The 16598-nt window shown below is 56.6% G+C and overlaps 1 protein-coding gene across 4 annotated transcripts in view; it reads left to right on the top strand.

The window, feature by feature from the left end:
- The window catches only part of WSCD2 (WSC domain containing 2), a 121608-nt gene extending 106213 nt beyond the window's left edge, over positions 1–15395 (top strand). For 2 of the 4 annotated variants that reach the window (XM_075535096.1, XM_075535097.1), the window contains exons 7-9: positions 2248–2412; positions 8398–8598; positions 13442–15395. In XM_075535096.1, the coding sequence (XP_075391211.1) occupies positions 2248–2412; positions 8398–8598; positions 13442–13794 (719 nt within the window). In that variant the 3' untranslated portion in view covers positions 13795–15395. The remainder of the gene's footprint in view (positions 1–2247; positions 2413–8397; positions 8599–13441) is intronic. The other 2 variants (XM_075535100.1, XM_075535098.1) reach the window with 2 other exon arrangements.
- The last annotated feature ends 1203 nt before the right edge of the window (positions 15396–16598 follow it).

Raw genomic sequence — 16598 nt, 5'->3', positions numbered from 1 at the left:
AAGTGGGGAGCCCGACAATCTAAGAGCCTGGTGGGGAGAGTGGCGCAGTGGTTAAAATGCTAGCCTTCGAACTGGAAGTTCAGCGGTTCGAGCCCCACCAGCCACCGCTCAGGACAAAGATGAGGCAGTCTGCTGGGGAACGATGTTCAGCTGTGGGGAGCGCGTGGGGGAGGTTCTCCTCTCTGGGAGTAGAGTGGGGCGGAGTGAATGCAGCGGGCAGAACAGCCTGGCAGCCGTGTTCCTCCCCTCTGTGTCGAGGAGACCGGGCATTTGTTAGGGGGGGTGGGGAAGGGGACACGCTGGTCGCTCTGCACAGACCCGTGTAGCTTCTGCCTGCAGGAAGAGACATGGCAGATTAATTATCCCTTGATTCCGAGTGGCTCTGCTGTGGGCAGAGCAGATGCTTGGGCCATTTGAACAGCAGATAAAGAGCCCCTAATTGATGTGTCGGCTTGTTCCCAGTGTCCTGCCCCCTGGCCATCGCCGCTCATGTGGTTTCCCACGCAGTGCTTTCCGTCCCTGTGTGCTGGGGGGTGACTGGAGCTTGGGCCCACAGCTGCCCAGAGTCTGCCATTGACTGAGCACTCACTAGGTGTGCAGGGAGCTCAGGTGGCACTGTGGCTGAGGTCAGCAGTTCAAAGCCAGCAGTTGCTCCAAGGGAGAAAGATGTGGCTTTCTGCTCCCATAAAGAATTATAGTCTCAGAACCCCGCAGGGGCAGTCCTACCCTGCCCTACAGGGTCACTAGGAGGCTGAATGGACTTGGAGGTGCCAGGTTTGATTTGGGTCCCTTTAGTAACTAGCACCCATAGCATCTGGTCCAAGACTCAGCACCCACTGAGGGTCTGTGCCACCTAAGACCTTTACCTGAATTAACTCACTTAGCCCTGGCCACTGTCTGATGACATGCTGAGGGGCTCTCTCACTCACTGCCACCTGCCCACACAACATGTCATCCATCCAACTATCATCCATCCATCCATCCATCCTAACCATCCATCCAACGAACCATCCATTCATCCATCCATCCTAACCATCCATCCAACGAACCATCCATTCATCCATCCATCCATCCACCCTTCCACCCAACGATCCATCCATCCATCCATCCACCCTTCCACCCAACGATCCATCCATCCATCCATCCACCCTTCCACCCAACGATCCATCCATCCATCCATCCATCCATCCATCCATCCAACCAACCATCCATGCATCCCTCCAAGAACTATTTATTTAATGTGTGCTGGTATGGAAAGTTCCAAGGGGCCAACAAAGAGCCCTAGGGCCAAGTTTGCTGACTGAGCGCCGATTGCACAAATAATTACCTGAATCAAAATGGCAATGAGTGATATGAAGGAGCTGGGTGTGGTTCCCTAATGCGAGGGGCCCTAACCCTCATCCAGCGGGTGAGAGAAGGGAGGGCGGGCCGGTGCTCTGAGAGCTGAATAGGAAGGAGCTGGTAGACATACCAGCCAGAGGAAGGCAGGAGGCAGTGGTGGCTGAGGGAGCAGCCTGTGCGAAGGTGTCTAGTCAGAAGGCACAGCACAGAGAAGAACATGAAGGAAGCCCAGCTGGCTGGAAAGTCTGGGTGGGTGGGGAGAGTAGGTCTGGGCCTGGAAGCATGTGAGAATCGGGCCAGGGGGCTTGAAGGTCAAGGGTGATGAGTTTGGGAGGCTTGGAAGGTTTTCAGCTGGAGGTCAGGGTGCAGGTGATAGGAGACAAGAGACAACTGAGATTGGAGAGAAGCCCGCGTGCTCACTGTTGTTGGTTGAATCCCGAATGTACGGGTTCCGTAGTAGACTCAGCACATCATGGGTCGCCAGCCCCCCACCCCCACCCCACCCCCAGTCTGTCAGTGAGCTGCTGTGACTCTGAGCAGGCTCCAGCAGAAGAAAGGCCTGCTGAGCTGCTTTGGGAAGACAGCCAACCAACGAAAACCCCATGGACTACCAGGGTCTCAGACCACAGCAAACTGTATGGATGGAATGGGACCACCGGGCCGTGTTTTGTTGGTCCCATGGGGTTGCCATGAGTTGGGGGCTGACCGCACAACACCACCATCACCATGTGCCCGAATGCCCAACGCCGTCTCCTTGAATTCTCACATTCACCCTGTGAGCGAGCGGGGGAACCTTGGCGCATTTTCCAGATGGGTACATCATTTCCCAGGCACATAGCAGAGAAGTGGCAGGCTAGGCCAGCTCCGTCTGCTGCCCCTGACCCCGTCTGTGTCCCACCCTAACAGACAACCGCTGCATGGACAGACGGTTCCTCCCGGCCAAGTCCAAACAGCTCGTGGCGCTCGCCAGCTTCCCGGGGGCCGGCAACACCTGGGCCCGCCACCTCATCGAGCTGGCCACGGGCTTCTACACGGGCAGCTACTACTTTGACGGCTCCCTCTACAACAAAGGTGAGACCGTGAGGAGGGCGGGGAAGCACGGGCAGGGGGCCACCTGGCCCGGGGAAGGGTATGGAGCCCCCCCCCCTTCCTGAGCACCTACTACATGCCATGTAGCTCACCCAAGCTCATTGTGAAAGCCTTGAGACCTTCCCACTACCCATGTCTCTGAAATATTGCTTAAGCATCGTGTCCCGGACACCCCGCCTGCATCGGCTCATCCATAGACCTTGATCAAGCCCCTGCCCTGTGCCTAGCTCCTTCCCTCCATGAAGGTCCCCCCAAACATTCCTTGAGCACCTTCTGTGTGCTGGGTACTTCTCCCAGGACGTTTATTCTGAGGCGGTAGCTGTGATAGGCAATCGATCTGCTCAGTTCCGGACAGCTCTGAAGCCCCTCCTCAGCTGTCCCATCGACAATTCATACTCTGACACCTACTGACACAGACCTGCAAACTCCTCAGCACAGAGCCTGGTGCATCACAAGTGCGCAACATATGACGTTGTGACTGTCCGGTGCCGGGGGTCCGGTGCCTAGAATCCGTGTGCGCCACGGGCTGAAACACCCACCGCCTGATCCTGCGCCAGCTGCACGGGTTTCCCATGCCCGAACCTGCTGCGGCACCACTGTGTCCATCCATCTTGTCAAGGGCCTTCCTCTTCATCACTGCCCCTCCACTGGACCAAGCAGGATGCCCTTCCCAGGGACTGGTCTCTCCTGACAACACGTCCAAAGCATATGAGATGAAGTCTCGCCATCCCTGCCTCTAAGGGGCATTCTGGCCGTACTTCTTCCCAGACAGATTCGATGGTTCTTTTGGCCGTCCGTGGTAATTTCAGCATCCTTCCCCAGCACCGCCATTCAAATGCCCAGATTCTTCTCCCGTCTCCCTTATCCAGTGTCCAACTTTCACATGCACACGGGGCCACTGAAAATACCGCGGCCTTTCTTGTCGGGCGCCCCTTAATTCTCAAAGTAACCTCTTTGCTTTTCAGCACTTTAAAGAGGTTCTTGGGAAGCAAATTTGCATCTCTGTATACATCTTTGATCGCTGGACGGCAACTAATAATGATAACTTAAGCAAAAATGAGAACTTTGTCAATATGTTGATAAAGCTGGGATTCCACTGCACTTACCCTGGCCCCCTACCCCCTTGCCAACCCCAGCCTCTTCCTATTTACCAAGTGGCGTAGTGGGTTATGCACTGGACGGCTAACCACAAGGTCAGCCATTCGAAACCACCAGCCACTCCAAGGGAGAAAGATGAGACTTTCTATTTCCATACAGTTACGCTCTGGGAAACCCACAGGGTCAGGTGTACCCTGACCTGTAAGGTCACTGTGAGTCAGAAGGGACTCGATGGCAGTGGGTTTAAGGGTTTTTGGGTTTCACTGTCCACTGGGTGTCTTTCTCACATTTAAGTCAATGGGACTTGTCCTGCGAGCTTTATTTCCATTCCATCCCCAGGTACTTCGAGAGCTCGGCCATGCTCTAGATTCCCAACAAAGCCTTTACGCAGCCTCGAGGTGGCTCAGGCAGACACAGGTGTTTTCTTAGCCAGGCACGGCATCACCCTAGGAAGGAGGGTGGGGGTGCAGTAGGGCATGACCCAGGTCACACGTGGATTTTTTTTTTCAATTTCACTTTGGGGCCATGCTTACAGAAGAGCCCAGTTGTCCGTTCCACAAAGCCTATGTCCTCTGTGCTGGGACATTGGTTGCAATCCACTTGATGTAACGGCACGTTGTCCTCCCTTGGCTCCCCATTTCCATCGTCCGTCAGTCCTGGCCCGGTCTGCTTCTGACTGTGGTGGCCGGGTGTCTCTGACTGTGGTGGCCGGGCGGGCACTGCCCTTGACTTGCCACCAAAGGACTGGATGAGTTCTTTCCTGCCTGGTATGTGGCTCACTTTATAGACAAGGCTGCTCTTAGGGTCAGGAGAAAGACGGGGCTCTCTGCTCCCATAGAGAGTTACCGTCTGGACAAACTACAGGGGCAGTTCTACCCTGTCCTATAGGGTCACTATGAGTTGGTCAGCATGGCTCCATGACCATGAATGAGTTCTTCAGCCAGAGGTAGGGCTCTGAGGGCAAGTTCAGCTCCGGGCTTGAAGGGTGTACAGATTTGCTGTCTTAACTGGGTGCATGAGGATGGTACCCTAACATTGCAGACATCAAAGCCCACACCTTCCCGCCAGAGAGGGAAGGATCCCTGGGGTCTATTCCTTGGGGACTGGAGTTGGGGGTGTGAATCTGCCCCAAGTACAGCAGGGAGTATCAAGGAAACTTCCAGAAAGGGTTCTAATGGTTAGGGGTGTTGAGGCTATAGGGGGAGCAGCCTGGGCCATGGGTCTTTGTGTCAGCAAACCAGCCACGGCTGTGTGACCTTGGACAAGTTACTGTACCCCTCTGAGTGTGCACCCCGTGAGGTTGTTGGAAAAGTTGGCGAGTTGAAACGTGGCTCAGACATGCCTCCCTGCATCCTTCTTTACCTCCTCTGATGCCAACCGTTCCTCCCACGGGACTCTGCTTCTCTGTTGAGTTTGGGGTGGTTGGTAGGTGAGTGATTGAGTGGGTAGATGAATAGGGGGCGGGGCTAGAGAGGAAGAAGAGAGGGGATTAATGGATGGATGAGTGAATGAACGCACTCAGGGGCCCCTCTGCTTTCAGGATTAAGGCGTCTCCCCCTCCTGGAGATGCCTTTCCTTCCCCCTGTACCTGGTAAGGTTGGCCGTGCACAAAGCCTGCTCTTCTCTGTATCTGGGCCCACTTACCTTGGGTCCCTCTCTGTCTTCTTGATTTTCTCTCATTTTCCGCTCATCTTTGCCTGACTCTATCTGCCATTTCTGTCTCTCTCTCTCTCTCTCTCTCTCTCTCTCTCTCTCTCTCTCTCTCTCTCTCTCTCTCTCTCTGTCTGTCTGTCTCCCCTCACCACCTCTATCTCCAGCTCCTCTTTCAGATCTAGGTCTCTTTTCCTCTCCTCTCAACACCTTCTCTCCAGCCTTCTGGATCTCCATCTCCATCTCTCCCTACCTACTCCCTCTTCCTCTTGGCTTCATCTTCCCTCAGCCTCGCCTCCCCTGACCTTGGGGACCCCACAGCCCGGAGCCCAGGCTCAGGCTCTATAGCCCTAGGAGGAGGGGCAGGCTACAGGCCCGGGCCACATCATCCAGCATCCTCCAAGCTGCTGGGACCCCACAGGCAGATGCTTCCTGGGACGGAGGAGGCAGCATCACCATGTCCTCTTGAGTGTCCGGGTGTCACATTTCTGAGTGTCACACATCCTCCAGACAAACCCCATGGCCCGTGGGGACCGCCAGCCTCCGGTATGTCCACACCCTGGAGTCGCCCCTCCAGTTTAGCATAGACCAGAGCCTAAAGGAGTGTGGGGTCTCCAAAACACATGCACACATCTATGCCTCAGTTTCCCTAACTGCAAAACTGCATGATGGACTCACTGCCATCAAGTCAATTCCGACACACAGTGACTCAATAGGACTGAGGAGAATTGCCCCCATGGGTTTCCAAGTCTGTAACTCTTGACAAGAGTAAGAAGTCTCCTCTCTCCCCCCTCAAAACGCATAGCCAACTGTGATACCAATTTGTCAGGGGGTCCGGGGGTGTATAGGGGTAACTATGTTTTGTTCTCTTAGTGGCCCTGAACCCACAGAATTGTTTTTCCTAAATCCTGGGACAGTTGTCCGGCCACTCAAAAGTTTGAAGAAGACTTGGGTGTCCCAGGTAAATTAGTATTTTAATGTTCCTTCAGAAGCCTATGTTTGAAATACTCCACAGGTAGGTGATGGGGGTGCTGTCAGTGTTGGGGCGGGTGGAGAAGGTCGCCCCCTGGTGGCGGAGCTCAGCAATTCCACTCTGGCCCCGCGTTTGCATCTCCTTGGAAGAGGCTGGGGTTGGAGCCCCTGACAGACACAGGATTTTCTCTCTCTTGATTGTTCCCTGCTGACTCATTCTTCAGGCAACCACAGCACTACCGACCCTTGAATGCAGAATAGATAGCCTTCCTCCAAGGGTCACAGATTCGCTGACGCATCCTTCTCTTGGAAATCACACTTAGTGGATCCCAACACGGAACAAAAAGTGGGCCTTGGGTCTCCCGGCTCCAGGAGCAGAGCTGACCTACAGGGACCACCCTGTCCCGTCTCTGGCCCTTCTTCCTTCCCTTCCAAAGTCTGTGTGGACTGTCCCCCCGTGTCTCCCCACGGCTGTGCTCAGGGAACGTGGATCCTGGAAGGAAAGGTGTAGGTGGTCCAGACCACCGTCCGTGTCCCAAAGAGCTCCAGCAAAGGATGTATTTACTGAGCTGTGAACATAAAACTGTATCTGGAGCTCTCATGTGGACACTCTTTCTTAGGTGCCCCGAGAACTCTCTCTAACCTGGCCTAAACCCTCATTGTCCCATGATGCTCTGCTTCCCATGGACCTCAAAGGCTATGGGTTTTTCTCACAAGCATGAGCCAGACCTTGGCTGACCCCAGTCAACCTGGTTCTCGGCAAGGCTCATGATGAGACCTGCCACAGGGACTCCTAGTCCATCTGTGTTTCCGTGGCTACATGGCCCTGGGAGCAGGCTGTGTCTCTCTATAGCCCTGCTGAGAGCCTGAACATACAGGGGGTGCAAAGCCGTAGAGATCTCTGTGAGGAGGAGAAAGGGAAGAAAGGAAACACAGGCTTACTGGGGCAGCCGGCTCCGGAGCCCTGGATGTCAGCCAGGCCTTTCCTGTGCCTCACTGGCTCCTCACCACCAGGGAGGGAGAAGTTGCTGGGTCCCGTGTCACACACAGGAAACTTGAGGGTCTGCAGAGGTGACGTGTGTTCCACGGTTACTCGCTGAGTAGGAACCACAGCCCCAAAGGCCAACCACAACGACATGTCTCCTGGGCCTCCACTGGTCTGCTCGTGGGGCTTAGATCTCATGAGAGGGTGGGAAGGAGGCAGGGCCGGCGAGAAAGCCCTGTCTCGGGAGTCTGGAGTGTCCGGGTTCAGACCTGGGCTCTGCCGCTCCTTTGATTAGTCCCTGGGGCGTGACCCAACCTTCCTGTGCCTCTGCTCCTGGTGGTGTAGAGGGTCACCTGTTGGACTGCTAACCCCGGGGGTCAGCAATCCAAGACCACCAGGCTCTCCAGAGGAGGAAGGTGAGGCTGCCCGCTCTCAAGACTGACCATCTTGGAGGCCCACAGGGGCCGTTCTACTCTGTCCCCTAGGACCACTGTGAGTCAGAATCGACTCAATGGTTTTGGAGTTCCCTCACTTTAAAGCCGCCCCCCCCCCCAAACTGGCACAACTCTCTTGGGTCTCAGTCTCCCCACTTGCTCTTGACGCTCCCTCAGCTGTCCCTCCCGGGTGTCCTGTTTCTTCGCCCACAAGACCATTGTCCCTGCTGTCCCCTCAACCTGACCCTCCCTGGCTTCTCTTCCTCCAGGTCTCAGATTCAGCCTTGTTTCCCCTCCAGCACCCCCTACCCCCTGCCCCCATGAGACCATTCCAGCCCAACTAGCTTGGTGACCTTGGCCAAACTGGCTCCACACTCAACTCCTGCAGGGCCCGCCCTGCCCATGGTGACCAAAGAAACATCCAGCCCATTGAGCAGAAACGCAGGCCGCTTCTTGAGGCCTTGGTGTAGAGCTGGTACATTGTTCAGCTCTGTCCTCATCCCATTGGCTAAGGCAAGTGCATGGCCAAGCCCAACGTTGGCAGGGCGAGCAGGACGTCCTCTGGCACATCCTTGTCGCCAGAGCTCCAGGCATGAATGTGCCTCTTGGGCGGCACTAGCTGAGACTTGGCAGTTCTCAGAGACCCAGAGGACTGCAGCCAACCATCTTACCCCCAGCTCCAAGCCCGCTGCCTGGCAGGTAGTAGGTGCTCAGTAAATAGGTGATCGAACGCACCCACGCATGAGGCTTCTGAGGAGGGAGTGGGATGGGTTCTCGGCGCCCCCCCAGCTCACCTGCCCTGTCCCCTGGCCCCGGGCTGGTGGGAAGGCTTTAAAGGCGAGCGTGACCACTGGCGCAGCGGGCGGACCATCTGCATCAAGACTCACGAGAGTGGCCAGAAGGAGATCGAGGCCTTCGATGCTGCCATCCTCCTCATCCGGAACCCCTACAAGGCCCTCATGGCCGAGTTCAACCGGAAGTACGGAGGCCACGTGGGCTTCGCTGCCCATGCCCACTGGAAGGGCAAAGGTACTGCTGGGGAGGGGTGGGCGGGGTCTGGGGCGTGACTGCTAATGGGAGGAGTCTAGGAGGACCTGTGTGGTCAGATGCCTCGTCCCTGATCTACTCTGCCCGTGAACACAGTTCTGGTGAGCTGGCTCTACCTTGGAGAACACCTGAAAGCCAGCTCACTGCTAGCTAGTCCACTCCGAATCACACCCATGGGCCCCCTGACCAGCCTCCGGCCCGCACCCACCTCTGTCCCCTCCAAGCGAGCAGGAGGTGACATTGCATCGTGACTTTTAGGCACTGGTCCCCCATTTCTCCGGGTTACTTATTTATGCATGGAAAAACCATGGAAAGCGAGCTTTAGGCAGAGCCCAGGCTGAGAGGCAGGAACCTGCCCACCCAGGGAGCAAGAATCCACCTGCCAAGGACCCAGGGCTTCATCTCACGTCCTCTGGACACATTATTGGGAGAGGCCAGGCCCTGGAGAGGGCCAGCCCGTTCGGTGCAGTAGCAGGACAGTGAAAAGAGGGGCCCCCTCGGATCCTGAGTGACTCCGTGGCTCTCACATGAGAATGACTGTGAGGACGGCCCAGCACCGGCACCTTTGGTTCTTTCGCAAGTTGCGTCCCCTGAGTCGGAACTGACCGGAGGGCACCTAAGAACGCGGTCTGTGTCCCGTGTCACCAGGCGCAGGCAATTCTCCTCCCCAGGCGCCCCTGTGCCTCCGTGTACTCAGTCAAGGCAGCTGGGAGCTGCTGCTGCTTCTTTGTAGTATGCTACTTTTTGTTTTTCCGTTTTTATTTTATTGGGGGCTCTTATCGCAATCCACACATCCATCCATTGTGTCCAGCACATCTGTACATATGTTGCCATCATTATTTTCAAAACATTTTCTTTCTACATGAGCCTTTGGTTTCAGCTCCTCGTTTTTTCTTCCCTCCCTACCCAACGAAGACAGCTGGGAGCTTCTTCAACCAAAGCTAAGGGCCAGGTCTGGACGAGGTGACCCCAGAAGTTGCAGGGAGTGAGGGGGCTGGCAACCTCACTTCACAGGGTGGCAGGGGTTGGGGGGGGGGGGCGGAGGACGTGCGTCCTCACACTCATCTGGGACGGAGGGGCTTGATCCCAGCGCCCCTCACTGGAGCCACCCCTTCCCCCACCCACCCCCAAGCCCATTCTTCTCGTTTGCATGTGTCTCAGACTCTGGAGTCTGAGACACTTGCCTGAAGGCCCCTGCCCCTGCAGCAGCCGTATCCCTTAGAAACAGTCGAAATGCAGATTCTCGGACACCCCCCCCCTTCCCAGCACTGGGCTGGGCAGCCTGCCTTCTAGTAAGCTGCCAGGTGGGGTGAAGACCCCATTGCTGCTCGCTGCTCGTGGGGTCGTGGTCCAGTGGCTTCCGAAAAAGCTGTGCTGTTGGCACAAGTCTCGAGAGCAAGACTTTGGGCTTTCTACTCCCATAGAGTTACCATCGCTGAAACCCACTGGGGCAGTTCCATGCTGTCCTACGGAGTCGCTCCGAGTCAGAATTGACTCCATGGCAGTGGGTCTGCTTGTAGTTTGTCAATGTTCGAATGGCACCCTAGGTTAGGAGACCACGGAGGGTCCCAGCCAGTACCCAGGCCGCCACTCCCTTTGCCACCACCTGCCAAGGCAGAGCCCATTGATTCACAAGATGCCCTCGGGCACGTCCTGGGCACCTTCTAATCTGAGACTCTCATCTGAGAGACTTCAAACTCACCGGGAGAAGGCCCAGCATGCCCTCGGGCCATCTAGCTGCCCAGTGTGCCCACTCCCAATGGCTTTGTCCCCTGCCCATCACCCAACGGACAGCTGGGCTGAGGTTCCTGTAACCGTGATTCTTCTGCCACCCCCGTTTGGTTCCAGGCCATGAATTTTACTATCTCCCTGGATTGGTTCCAAAACAAAATTTTATGTGATATTATACAAGGTGAGCCATCCTGGACCAGCTTAATAAAACAGAAGCTGATTTCTATTATCCCGTGGGGACCGAAGGACAACCATGTGATCAATCAGGCCCTGGCTCCTCCCACCGGTAGAAGACAGAGGCGGAGACTGGAGGTCTGGGGCTGTCCCTGGAAACTGCATTCCAGGCGACTAGTCATTGCTCAGCGTGTCTTCCTTGGTTTGGAAAGCGTGATCTGTTACCAGGAGTTCTGAGTCTTTGGGTTTTCAGTGCTACTACCTCCCTGCCCCCCAGGGAACTAATTTGGGAGTTTCCAGTGTAGCCTGGAGAGGAGAGAGCAGGGACAGGCAGCCCCCCAGGAACAGCCTGGAAATGAAACACAGCCCGGGTCCCGATGAGGGGGCATGTCACCAAGAATAATCACAACAGTCACTGGCACTTGGTGAGCGCCTCCGTGGCTTAGTGGTTACGCGTTGGGCTGCTACCCACAAGGTCAGAAGTTCTAGACCACCAGCCGAGCTGAGGGAGAAAGATGAGGCGTACTACTATAAATCCATTTTCACCAGAGAAGCTGGATTATGTGAAGAAGAGTGTGGCATTCGGATCAGAGGAAGGCTTTTGAACCACCTGCTCGATGCAGATGACACACCTTGCTTGCTGAAAGCGCGAAGAAATTGAAGCCCTTGCTGATGAAGATCCATGATCGTGGCCTTCAGGGTGGATTACAACTCGATGTAATAACACCAGAATCCTCACACCTGGACCCAGAGGAAGCATCATGATAAATGGGGGGAAAGATTGACGTTATCATGGATTTTGTCTCATCTGTGTCCACAATCAGTCAAGAGATCGAAAGATGCATTGCATTCGGTAAACCTGCTGTGCAAGACCTCTTAAGAGTACTGAAGAACAAGGATGTGCCTTTGAGGGCAAGGTGCGCCTGGCCCCAGCCATGGTGTTCGCCACTGCATCTCCTGCATGTGAACGTTGGACCGTGGAACAGAAGGAAGACCGTAGAGCAGAGGCTGTTCAGCGGTGGTGCTGGAGAACACTGCAAGCCCCATGGACTGCTCAGAGGACACACCAATCTCTCTTGGAAGAAGTAAGGCCAGAGTGCCCCTTAGGGGCCAGGATGGCGAGGCTTCGTCTTCCAGACTTCGGACATGTTGTCAGGAGAGACCAGTCCCTGGAGAAGGACATCGTGTTTGGTCAAGCGGAGGGGCAGTGAAGAAGAGGAAGGCCTTTGACGTGATGCATGGACACAGCGGCTGCAACGGTGGGCTCAGGCATGGGAACCATTGGGAGATGGCCAGGAACCTTGTGTACTGGGTCGCTCTGGGTCGGCGCTGGCTGGATGGCACCTAACAGCAACAACTCTGGTAAAGAGTTACAGCCTCAGAAACCCACAGAAAACATTGTGCCCTGTCACCTAGGGTCAGCCGATGGCAGTGGGTTTAGGTTTGGTTTGGCCGACAACAGGGAAAGTGGGGTGATTCTCCCAGACCCTTGGGAGCTCGGAAACAAAGAGGGTACAGCACCCGACACACAGTAGGAGCTCCTGTGCACCATTCCACTTCTCGGCCCAGCGCCTGAAGTCACAGGGGGGCTGGCACCCAGTGAGGGCACCATCCAAGACTACGTGCACTTCATGGGGGCCCCACCACCACCCCCTACATGCCAAGAGGTGACTTCTTGGAGTGAGGGGGTGCTTCTGGAAAAATCAAGCCACCCACCCACGCGCTGGGTCTAACTCTGGATCACTCTGCGCTTCAGGCTTTGTCCATTCTCACAGGATGGGCCCCCCATGAGAGTATGTTCATTTGGTGGAAAATACCCCGCTCACTGGTACCAGTGTTTGCCCAGCAGCCATGGCATCCCTCAGGGGGTGGGGGGTGGTGAAGGAGCTATACAGGAGCACAGATTTGCATATTCTCTGAAGAGAGAAAGGCGGTCCTTCGTGTTTGCTGTGATCCTGGTCCCATGACTGTGCCTCTCAGTACCTCCCATTCTGCTTGTCAGATGGGGGGTGGGAGGTGAGTGGAAAGAGACGAATCACCTATAAGGTTGCCGGCAGGACCGAGTGGAGTGGACAGGGCTCTCAGGAGTGGCCCTGCTATGTAAAGTCCTGAGCACTGTCATAGTTAACCCTACCCCCACCCCGACCCCCCTCCCCAAAAGAGGGAGAGGTGCAAATGCTCCATCCAGACCACAGAAAGGGGGGGGAACCTCTCTGGTGAGTTTTGAGCTCTCAAAGGAGCTGATTATCCTATTAGTACTGAGACCAATGCAATGTAATTGTTACATTGCTGTCATTAGGGACACGCCCCACTCATGGGATAATTAATATGCAGTGATGACTGTGACTAATGGTTGCCATCCTGCTCCCTCCCCTCCTCCCCCTCCTCCCTCTGACCCCCTCCTCCCTCTGCCCCCTTCCACCTTCTGACCCCCTCCTCCCTCTGATCCCCTTCCACCCTCTGACACCCTCCTCCCTCTGACCCCCTCCTCCTTCTGACTCCCTCCTCCTTCTGAACCCCTCCTCCCTCTGACACCCTCCTCCCTCTGACCCCTTCCACCTTCTGACCCCCTCCTCCCTCTGATCCCCTTCCACCCTCTGACCCCCTCCTCCCTCTGACCCCCTCCTCCCTCTGACCCCCTCCTCCCTCTGACCCCCTCCTCCCTCTGACCCCCTCCTCCCTCTGACACCCTCCTCCTTCTGACCCCCTCCTCCCTCTGACACCCTCTGACCCCCTCCTCCCTCTGACACCCTCCTGCCTCTGATACCCTCCTCCCTCTGACACCCTCCTCCCTCTGATACCCTCTGACCCCTTCCTCCCTCTGACCCCCTCCTCGCTCTGACCCCACCCCTCCCTCCCTTTGACCCCTCCTCCCTCTGGCCCCTTTCTCTCTCGCTCCCCCCCCCCCCGCCCCCTCCAGAGTGGCCGGAGTTCGTGCGGAACTATGCGCCGTGGTGGGCTACGCACTCGCTGGACTGGCTGAAGTTCGGCAAGAAGGTGCTGGTGGTGCACTTCGAGGACCTGAAGCAGGACCTCTTCGTGCAGCTGGGCCGCATGGTCCGCCTGCTGGGCGTGGCGGCGCGCGAGGACCGGCTGCTGTGCGTGGAGAGCCAGAAGGACGGCAACTTCAAGCGCTCGGGGCTGCGCAAGCTCGAGTTCGACCCCTACACGGCCGACATGCAGGCGGCCATCTCCGCCTACATCAAGACGGTGGACGCCGCCCTGCGGGGCCGCAACCTCACGGGCCTGCCCGGGGACTACTTCCCCAGGTGACGGGGCCGGGCGGCCGCGCCAGACCCAGTCGAGACGGGACTCTGATCCCTGGGCCACCAGCCCCCACCCCTCTGCGCGCGCTCTGGCTGGGGACACCCCTTTGGCTGCCGTTTGCCACCTATGCGCTTCCTGCATGACAAAGGAGGCTCAGAATGGAGACTGCCCAGGTATTCCCCTTAAGGCCCCTGCCAGGATGCCCGGTTTGGAGGACTCCGGGCTGTGCATCTTGTCCCCCTGCTCGCCCCCTGGTATCACTTCTAGGAGGGGCGACTTCTCAGTGTCGGGGACACGCTGGGGGTCCGCAGCAGGTTTGGAGACCCTGATGACAGAACTAATGGTCCTTGTAAAAAGAAAGAAAGTGGTCTATCCTGGGCTCATGGAGGGTGGCATCCCCTTCCTGATCCAGCTGGGCAGCAGAACGCACCTGCATTGACCACGTGTCTTTTGGAAGAAGCCGCTGGGAAGTCTCCTGGTGGCCCTACGGAGGCCCCTGGCATTCTGGGCAGGGGGCAGGGAGGCGCTGCGGTCCTGCACCTAGTCTCGCTCCCACTCTGCCTGGGGGACGGTCTGGCTGCCTGCCACCCAGAGAGGTGGAACCATGTCTAGGGAGGTCAGGATCCCACTTCTAAGGTTTCCAGCCCCCTGGGGGCAGACCACTGAACCCACCCCATTGCCGCACAGGACACGCAGCAGGACCCCCTTCCCGGGGTCAGACCCACTGATCTTACACTGCCGCTCAGACCCTGCCAGGGGGGTGACACCAGAGATGGAACCATGTCTGAAGACCTCACTCCCGTCCAGTCCACCTCCCTCTTCTTGGGCAGAGGCTAGTCGGGCCCACTGCCCCCTCAGGACCCTCGAAGGGATGAGTGAAGGGGAGGACTCACCGTCTCCACACCAACTCTGCTCTCTGGATGATGAGACACCAAACCAAAGGCTTCCCAGAGGCCTGGGACCCAGGACCCCCGTGCACCCATCGCCTCCTCCACCAGGGGATCCCTCTGGCCTCACACCTGGCCCATGGGCTGTCACACCTTCCCTCCCCCCACCCTGGAGATGCAAAAGCCATAGGTCACAGCCTCTTTGTTCTTCTGTCAGAAGCAGCCCCCCCACCAGAGGGTCCCAAACCTCGGGGCACGGGTTTATCCTCAATCCCAAAGAGACCATGGCGGAGGCAAGTGTAGAGAGACAACTTTTTTGTTGTTGTTGAGATATGACCCATACATTCCGCCCCTTGGATTCTGGCAGGCCAGGGGCGTTGGGCCTCTAGTTCCCATCCCTGGTCCCCTTCTCTGTGGGAGCTGGGCTGCCCCTCTGGGCCCAGCCAGGGGGCTCTGAATGTATTTTGTACTGCATCTCTTCCCCAGCACCCACCCACACCCCTACATACCCTACCCCCCCACCCCAGCTTAATTTCTAGTCTTTCTTTATGGAAACTTTAGAGGGCTGGGCCTCCCTCACATCGGAGGACAGTCCTCTCAGAGAGACTCTTGGTCCAAGACCTGGGCCAGTTCTTTGGCTGGGGGTCACCTCCGGCCCCTGGCCTCTGTCTGAAGATTCCTCAGGTCAACACCACCATTAAATTCGAGTATTGTTGATAATTCCACCGTGTGGCAGAGTATGGTGTACGCCGGATACGTGCATACATGGGTGTGTGTGAGAGAGGGCGGTGGGGGGGATAGAAAGGGAGGGAATGTACTGGGGGTGCAATCATCTCCGTTTCTTCGTAGCTCCAGTGTCACAACCGGAATAGATAGACCTGTCCCTGTGAGTCAAATGCTCTTTGGCGTCCCACTGGCTCGCTGCGGATGGGAGACTCTATTCCCCAGCTGATGGGATGAGTGTCCCCATTCTTTAACGGGTCTAGGTGAGCCCCTGTGTGTGCAGTTGTGTCCGTGGGAAGAAATGGCCAGTCTCAGCTATGTGTCTGGGATGGAACTGTCTCTTTGGAAAACCTGCCTTCTGCATAAACCTTGTGTCCTCTGCAACTGGAGCTGTGGGCAGGGAGAGCTGGGGCGGGTAGGAGGAAAAGATCAGCGTGGTGGGGGAGTGTCTCCACCAGTTTGGGAGAGGGCCTTCTAGGGTGTATTTGTCTATGCCAGTGGTTCTCAACCTTCCTAATGCCACGGCCCTTTAATACAGTTTCTCAAATTGTGGTGACACCCCCCCAAACACAAAATTACTTTTGTTGCAACTTCATAACTGTAATTCTGCTACCGTTATGAATCGGGCGACCCCTGTGAAAGGGTCGTTCAACCACCCCCCTCCAAAGGAGTTGAGAACCATTAGTCTATGTGTATCCGTGTGAGCCCTATTGGCATAGTGGTTATGTGTTGGGCTGCTAACCATAAGGTCAGCAGTTCGAAATCACCACCAGCTCCTCGACAGAAAGACGGCACTTTCTACTCCCATAGAGAGTTGCAGTCTTGGACATCACAGGGGCAGTTCTACCCTGCCACAGGCTCGCTGTGAGTTAGAATCAACTTGATGGCAGTGAGATTTGTGTCCGTGCTTGTGTGAGGGCGGTGTGGGTGCACACAGATGGAGGAAGGATGGCAGCCAGTGAGGGGGGATGGGGACAGGGAAGGCCCCCTGCTCCTCAGTGGATGGGACTGGGGATCAGTCTCCAAACCTTCCCAGGACTCCTGAAGAGAGACTCTGTGCCTCTGCTCCCCAACACTGGGCCCTTAATGGGGCGATGCTGAGCCTCCTGGGCAGAAAGAGGGACACAGTTTATGCAGTACCATGTGGACAGTGTGGGGGGGCAGGTGGCAGGAAGAGCTTGTAGGGCAGGGAGATGAAGG

The sequence above is a fragment of the Tenrec ecaudatus genome, chromosome 16 (assembly GCF_050624435.1).
Source record: "Tenrec ecaudatus isolate mTenEca1 chromosome 16, mTenEca1.hap1, whole genome shotgun sequence".
Lineage (NCBI taxonomy): Eukaryota > Metazoa > Chordata > Mammalia > Afrosoricida > Tenrecidae > Tenrec > Tenrec ecaudatus.
The sequence above is the reverse complement of the archived record's forward strand: the minus strand, read 5'-3'. Positions and strand labels throughout refer to the sequence as shown.